This window comes from Cajanus cajan, chromosome 3 (assembly GCF_000230855.2).
Source record: "Cajanus cajan strain Asha chromosome 3, NIPB_CcT2T_4, whole genome shotgun sequence".
NCBI lineage: Eukaryota > Viridiplantae > Streptophyta > Magnoliopsida > Fabales > Fabaceae > Cajanus > Cajanus cajan.
The window spans coordinates 15,300,199-15,309,012 of record NC_138519.1 but is presented as its reverse complement, the minus strand read 5'-3'; the positions used below and the strand labels follow the sequence as shown (position 1 = coordinate 15,309,012).

Here is an 8,814-nt window from a genome sequence, read left to right as displayed (position 1 = left end):
GTCGTTGTATGTTGAGCTTGACATGGTGATGTCGTTAGTGAAGGTATGATCGCAACATTTATCGATGAGCTTCCCCATGGGAACTCGAGGAGGGGAATGGCTTTCCTAACCAGGCTAGGAGTTCTGCATGGTGTAGATGTCTTGGGTCAATTTGAGGTTTTGCACTCCTCTGTTGTTAGGACGTTGGTTTATGAATGAATTAGGAATGTTGTTGTTCTCCTGGCCTAGAGCTCGGAGTTCCTGTTTGTGATGCATGCGATTGACTTTGTAACATAGGTAATTAGCTTCATAACATGCATGATCGATTTTTCATTGTTGGTGAAGGGCTACCAAGGCTTCTTCTTATGCCTTTACATGACTTCCATGCACTATCATAATTCAACATTGGATGTTGTAATATGCGGGCCAATGGTAGAGGTAGTTGCCACGAGTTCCATGAACAGAGGTTAGGTGGTGAAAACTAGAGGCTACTACCCTAGGATTGAGTTGAGGTTGTCAATTATTGTGGAGGCTCCTGCTATGTTGTTGTTTATTGTCTGGTTTTGGGTTGAAACCATATGTGACTAGAGGATAGTTTCACTTTGGCCCCAATATGGACACCAAATGTTTTTACCAATTTTTTTAAGTGCACTAAGACCAATATGACGTCCTAGTTTCTCCAATATCCACAACGATGGGAGAATCTAAAAAGACACTTCGATGCTCAAGCTAGAGGAGAGTCTAGGTTAATAATAAATTAGGTTATAATGATATTTGGTGTCTCATATATAGATGATTGATCTTATCTCTAGGTTTAAAGGTAATGTTATATGATATCTTTGAGATATATTTTGATGATTGTGTGGAGATATTGTTCTTGTTTAGCAAAGATATTGTTCTTAATAAGTGAAGATATTCCATTAGGTGAATATGATGTGTTTGATTATGATATTTTGGAAGATATTCATGTCAAGATATCCCACTAGTTGTTAGGAGTTAGCCGCCTAAGGTTTCACTTTTATTGATAGGTTGGAGGCCCAATGTGACCGAGCAAGAAAAGGTCAGCTCAGCCTGGTTGAGTTGGGTGATATGCTTATGTGTGTGCAACACTCTTTGATCTGTAATACAAGTCTCTCCAAACTTCAAATGGTACAACCTACCTTGACATAGGCAAGAAATAAAGCGACTTAAGCACAACTTATAACTCCTTCCCTCTAAAGTGCTTGATGTTCAAGGGACTTATGTATCACCTAACTCAACTAGGTCAAGCTGGTCTTCTCTTGCTCTCCTACACTGGGCCTCTAGCTCATCATCATAAAATGAAATCCTAGGTTATTAACTCCTAACAACTAGCAGGATATCTTACCATGAATATCTCTAGGATATCATGCTACATTATCTCTAAACCTAAATATAAGATCAATCACCTATATATGGGGCACCAAATATTATTTTAACTTAATCTCATTCTTAACTTAAACTCTCCTTTAACTTGAGCATTAGAGTATTTTTGTAGGTTTCCCCCACCACCATAGATATTGGAGCAATTAGGACATTATATTGGTCACTTGCAAAATTTGGTAAGAATAAATACATTTCATACAAAGATGAGAGACTAAAAATATAGTTTATAACAAATTTTTACTCATGATGTACTACCAAACTATAATAAGTAACATAATAACAATTTATGTGATTGCTGAAATATATAGTTACTAACTGATATCACTTAATGGTGATACTTTTCCTTTTGTTTTACAATTACTTAATGGTTATAATTGATAATAAGGAATGAAATTATTACTGAAAATACAAAATTAAAATTGATCATCACCTCTCATTATACCTACAAATGTTATTTATATACCTTAAAATAAACATTAGGGATAAAAAAATAATAGTAACTTTAAGTTTAAGAGAGATGAAAATCATGAAAAAATATTTTATAAAAATCATACAAAAGTTTGCTCATTCTTTAGAGATCAAAAATAATGATTTCAAATTTGAGAATGATAAAAAATAAAGAAAGAAAATTTTAAGGACTAAGATTATAACACATACTCATTTTACGGTAACTAAAAATATATTTAAATCAATTAAAAAAATAAAAGGTATAAATATGTTTAACCTATTTTTTTACATAAGATATCTCTTGCCGATATTCGAAGTTAGTTTTTCTCAAAGGGTAAAAACAACTAAAAGTGTATTTTATTTTTTTAATATATATTTTTCATCTATAGATCACAAACTAAACCTTTGAAAATACAAATAAAGCATCTAATAACTATTATTTGTTATAAACCTTTGGTGATTGAACCTTTCTTATAAATGTCAAGAGGGTACTGATAAGTCCAACAACGTTTTTATTAATTATATGACTCGTTCATAACCATCAAAAAACGCCAGAAAGGAAGATGCATACTACTTACGTGTTTTTGGATGAATGAATGTTGTACTATTAGTTAAATAATTAAACAATTGGACCACCAATTAGTTAAATCCCAAGTGGTGTAGTCAAATCACAGATCGTGTTCTCACCCTGTGTAGTATGATAGGAGTGCAGCGTTGCTCTCTCATGGGACACTACTGAAGCTTTCCTAGGAGATTCCTTGCTAAGCCACTAAGCAAGTTACACACGCAAAAGCCAAAGGGTTAGAATATCCTACTTCTATAATATTATATTATTTAACTTTGATTGAATAATTTGCCACAAATTATATCTAGCTATGAAGTTACAAGTGTGTTCACACACGCTACTATTAAGTATTAACGGAACCGGTTTATATGTGGAAACCTAAATATATTAGATTTGACTAATGATATCATCTAGATAAGTGTTCAACAATTCTTATAAGTTAGTTAAATTAAGTTTATAAATTATATTCTTAAGGACTATTGTTAAAAGAATAAATAAATAAATAATATTGTTATATTGTCGATGCAAACATATATTTGCTTTCCTTCATAGTATACTAACATATTGTTAATTACCACGTGTTAAGTAAAGTTAAACTCGTATTTCTTATAAAAAAGAAAAATATATCGAATTTGAGAATGAAGATTAAAATAAATTCTAATACTATTAATATTAATAAATTTTCTTTTGCTACTAGGTTGACAAATATTTTTTTAATAGCTATATTATACGTATTTATCAATTTTATTGCTGACTAATCGTTGTTTGTTTGATCACTTTTAGTAGAGACTCCTCTCAATCAAATTCTTTTCATCTACAAGACTTGTATTTAAAATCTTATTTAAGAAAGATGAGTTTAACATTACTTGATCTCACAACTTGTTGGAACCAAATTATGGCCGTGAAATATTCACCAATTTTTTTTGATGAATTTGTAATTTTTTTTTTAATCTCATCTTCGATCTTATTGCCCGTGACACCGCGTATGTTTCCATTACGGTGTTGCCAGCTAAATTCTTAGAAGCCATCTCAATTCATTTGAAAAGTCTGTTTTTCTTTTCCGTTATAACGTGAATTTCAGGTTGTATATTATACTAAGAGCCTGGTTTGACCAAGAATCCTCAAAGAAACATTTCGAAAGCAACCTCTATGGTTTCTTGGAGTAGTTAACCGTCATTGAACATAGGGTTCATCGGGTATCCGTATAACATGTTTTCATTAACATTCGAGGAAATATCAAATACTCTAATATTTGTTTTCAAAAGGAACGGTCGACAACATATACATGATTGAAAATATATTTCAATAATTAGCACGTTCGAAATATCAACAAATAATGAGAACATGCATTGCATTGTTAGAACGTGCAAGAAAAAAAAAAACACAAACAAAAAACTTGGCCATGCAGAAACGAAAATACTGAATTGAAGTTGCTTCGACTTTTAAGGACATTTGTTAATTATGAACTAATTTTGTGGCAGTACTGTGGAGGTTACCACTCTGAGATAGTTGTCTACTGGTCATAATTAAAGCTATTTTAATAAGGACGATCCGCAATACATTAATTGAGGCTGTCCTTAGAAGAACAAGTTAATTCATTGGCGTCAAGAAATTCATTAGTTTTGATAAAGATTTTGCATGATAGTAATAGAAAAAAAATATTAACTATCTTAAAATAGTTTTATAGGTTCCAAAGTGTCAGATTCTGCTGAAGTTGCACAGTGGAAAATTACAGTTAACAAGGACTATGTGCATGTAAGGGAATGGGAGAACGTAGCCTTCAAAAGGAAGTAAATAATTTTTAGGTTTAATCTTTGTGTTTCAATTATAGTAATGGTGTGAATATAATCCTCAATTTTTTATTGAATAATTTTAGTTTAATTTGTGTTTTAATTTTTAATTAAATAATTTTAGTCTTTTAAATACTGTAATTGTACAATATAAATCTATCATATCAAAAGTCAAATAATTTTTTTTTTGTTGATATCATGCTAACAAGTAACATGATAATTGATATTTTTAATTAATTTTCTTCCAATATATTTATCTTATTTTATATATTTATATTTTTATAAGAATATATAATATATACTAGTTTATATTAATGAATTTATTATTTTATCAATAAATATAATAATATTATTGATATTAATATTATTGCTATTAATTTATCAATAATATTATAATACTAATAACATATATAAATTTTATTTATTTTATAATAATATATAATTTAAATAGAATGAATAATTGTATACTTTTAAAATATTATATATATATATATATTATAATTTTAAAATTATTATATTTTTAATTAAGAAACTAAAACTGTACAACTATAATATTTAATAAGTTAAAATTATTCAATTAAAATTTAAAAGATTAAAATTTCATAATTACAATACTTTGAATATAAAAACGCATTTTAGTATAATTAATTTTTAACTCTGACTCTTAAAATACAATATATACATTAATTAGTACTTAAATTTAGTTTTTTTTTTTTGAAGTTTCAACGTTCAATATATTATGCTTAATACATTAGTTATTTATTTAAAAATAACATGAAATTATGCAAAATGGGATAAGGGCAAGTTTTCTGAAAGTGTTACCGGGTATTAAACTTTTTTCCTAATAGAGATGAGATGGGTTCAAAAGAGCAGGTTTGGATACACAGAGACACGAGAAAGAAGGGAGAAAAATTTCACTACCTTTCCATATTTTCCATCGCCAAGTGTGAAGAATAATTGTCCCACTTTTAAGAGTCAGAGTTAAAAATTAATTAGACTAAAATGCGTTTTTATATAGAGGAGGGTTCAAACGATACCGGTGTAACTTTTACTAAGTGTTACACCGCTCAATAACTTTATATTAAATGTGAATTTTATAAATCCAACTGTTAGATGGAAAGTTGATATCTCTTAGATCATATATGTCAAATTTTGTTAAAATTGAACAACAACTTGAAGGTAATCAAAGTGTTCATATTTTAGTATATTTTGAAATATATATATTACGTCAATTTTGTTTTATGAGAATGAAGTATCAAATCATCTTAGATTAATATAAAATTTGACATATATGATCTAAGAGATATGAACTTTCAATCTAACGGTTGGATTCACAAAATTCACATTTAATATAAAGTTATTAAGCAGTGTAACACTTAGTTAAAGTTACACCGCTCAATAACTTTATATTAAATGTGAATTTTATAAATTCAACCGTTAGATGGAAAGTTCATATCTTTTAGATCATATATGTCAAATTTTGTTAAAATTGAACAACAACTTGAAGGTAATCAAAGTGTTCATATTTTAGTATATTTTGAAATATATATATTTTAAAATCGAAGTATTGTAATTATGAAATTTAATGTTTTAAATTTTAATTAAATATAGTAATTATGAAATTTAACTTAAATCTTCTTGCGTGTTTATTTATATGTATTTTGTATAAGATTATATTATGATTTTGTCTCATTTCACATTTATAAGCTAGTTTAATAAAGTTATGCTATGATTTTATCACATTTTATATTTATTAGTTAGTTTACATAATAACTAATTTTATCAAAAAAAAATTATTATAATTTTTTAACAACTTTTATCTTTTAAATAGCTAAAAAAATAAATTTTCAACTTTTACTTAAAATTTATCTTTTCTGAATGTTATTTCATTAAAAACAAAATAATTCCACATTCAACTTTCAGTTCAAATACATCTATGACCCAACTTGGGTCTCTCTTATGTTACGTGACTAGAAAATTTTAGCCTACACATATATATATCACTTAACGCGTATACACTTCACTGTCTATAATGTGTACATAATCTTATGATTCAACCATATTATAAAATTAAAGAAAAAAAAAAGAATAAAGAAACTATTTTTCAATTTCCACCTCTGTAACCCCATTCAATTAAACAAGAAGAAAAAAATAGAAAAAGGAGAAAAAATACAGACAGAATATACGTGTCGTGTGACGGAAGAATTGACCTAGCGACAAAGAACAAACTGTAATATCTTAATATCGCATTTGGCGGTAGTAACCCCAATCAAAGGATATATCATAAATTAAATTAATCAATCGTACATCGAAAATGTCTTTTAATTAATTTATTAATTATCCTGATGATGAATTCCCAGTCCCCACTACACTGTCCAAACGCGTCCTCAATGAGGATTAAGGAATATTCAAAACATTCTTCCTTCCACCACATCCTATATAAATAAACCCTTTTCTTCCAAAGATCTCAACCTTCAAAACTCACAAGTCCATACCCAATTAGTCAATAGTCACACACCAAAAGAGAGAAAGAGAAAATAGTGAGATAGTTAAGGAGGAAAAGAAAAACAACAAACAACATAAACCATAAGTATACACAAAGCTCATAGTCATGGTCGTTGCCACCATGGCCCCATGGCGTCACAAGGCGGTGCCGGAGGCAAATACCCTTGGCATCCTCGCCTTCGACGCCGGAAAAACCATGTGCAGCCTCATCTCCCTCTACCACTCCCTCTCCGACGAAGAAATCACCAAGCTTCGCACCGAGGTGATCAAAACAAAAGGTGTCACATACTTGAATTCCCAACATGAGTGCTTCCTCCTCAACCTCGCCGCCGCCGAGCGCCTCGAGGAGCTCGACACGGCTGCCGACACCGTCTCGCGACTCGGCCGGAAATGTTCCGACCCCAGCCTGAGCCAGTTCGACCTTGTCTATGCAGATCACAAGGTCGGTCTCATCGACCTCCGGAAGTTAGGTTACAGTACCCGTAACACTCCTAAGATCATTTCCAAAATGGAAAAATTTGTCTCTTCGACTAGAAGTCTGCATTCTGCCATGGAAAACATGGCAGAGTTAGAGACTTCTGAGAAGAAGAGACAACATTGGAAAGCTAATAACTATAACTATGGAAAACACAACTTTGAACATTTGAATGAGCAGATAGGATATCATAGAAAGCAAGTGGAGCATTACAAGGAAGTGTCACTATGGAACCAATCATTGGACAAAACAGTTGGGATCATGGCTAAGGTTATTTGCATTGTCTACGCTAGATTATGTTGTGTGTTCGGAGCCTACATTTCTAATTGCAACTGCTATAACGACAGCAATTGTTGTTGCCTCTTGGAACACCGCGAGTTGTACAAGAAAAATAACTGTCTCTACGAGGAATCACTTTACAAGCGTGTAACAAGATCGGGTCCTATTCCCAAGGGTAGTAACAACAAAACCGGTGTGATCCGGTTCTTGAACCATGACGTTGGGGAATTCGATAAGCCAATGAGTAGTGGTAACAATAGGGTTTTGAGGCTGGCGCCGCCGTCCACGGTGGGCGGGGCGGGGCTTGCGGCGAGGTACGCGGAGGTGGTTTTGTTTGCGGAGCGGTGTCTGCGGGCGCCGGCGACGGTGGGGGAGGAGGCGCGGGAGGCGATGTATGAGATGCTGCCGGAGGGGGTGAGGCGGAAGGTGGGGGCGAAGCTGCGGGGGCGGTGGCGGAGGGAGGAGGAGGAGGGGGAGGCGCTGGCTGAGGGGTGGCGGGACGCGGTGGAGGAGCTTTTGGAGTGGCTGTTGCCGGTGGCCCACGACACCGTGCAGTGGCGGGCGGAGAGGCTGATGGAGAAGGCGAGGTTTGAGACGAGGACGACGGCGCTGCTGCTGCAGACGCTGCATTACTCCGACTTGGAGAAGACAGAGGCTGCCATTGTGGAGGTGTTGGTGGGTTTGAGTTGCATATACAGGTGTGAGAGAAGGTGAAATGGATATAAGACTTTAACTCAACCCTACCCTACCCACTAAAATAAAATAATTTTGTGTCATTTGATTCACATAATTAATACAAGATTCAAGCTCAAGAGTATGATGAAGTTCAACAATTTCGTATCAAATTTTTCTCCTGCTGAGTGGTAAAAATAAAAGAAAGGGTTGATCTCTCATATGAAGTTTGAAATTAGCTAGTTACAAGCATAATTTAAATTGCAGTTTATGGTCATGGATAGTGAGAATTCTTGAGTAAGGGAAAGATGATGCAAGGAAATTATATTAGGCATGGTTTTTGTAGTCTTAATAGTAGCCCTTTTGATGAAATTTAATTTAATTTTTAATTTTTTGATTAATTAATTTATGATTAGTCCTTATTTGTAATATAGAAGCTAGCATGGAATGAAATAGATTTTAAATAAGTTGTTTGTGTGTTTTAGAAGAATTTTTTTTATCATGTGAAATATATTTTAATTTAAATATATTTTTAATTTATCAAATTTAAAATAAACTTAATTTTACTTTCTTAACTTTAAAACTTATGATTTTAATTCTATAATTTTTAAAAATTTTATTTTAATCTCTCAAGTCACTAATAACATATTTAAAACTGATAGATTAATATAATTATACAATATTAATTAATTTTATAC

General features: G+C 31.9%; 1 protein-coding gene across 1 annotated transcript; it reads left to right on the top strand.

Annotated features, from left to right (window-relative positions):
* Positions 1-6,643: 6,643 nt before the first annotated feature.
* LOC109791078 (protein PSK SIMULATOR 1) lies at positions 6,644-8,583 on the top strand. Its single transcript, XM_020350331.3, has one exon. It carries the CDS (start codon positions 6,797-6,799, stop codon positions 8,156-8,158), a length of 1,362 nt encoding a protein of 453 aa, XP_020205920.1. The 5' UTR covers positions 6,644-6,796; the 3' UTR covers positions 8,159-8,583.
* The last annotated feature ends 231 nt before the right edge of the window (positions 8,584-8,814 follow it).

Excerpts from the sequence above, each read along its gene's own strand:
- LOC109791078 (XM_020350331.3), top strand. The coding sequence starts at position 6,797 with ATGGTCGTTGCCACCATGGCCCCATGGCGTCACAAGGCGGTGCCGGAG.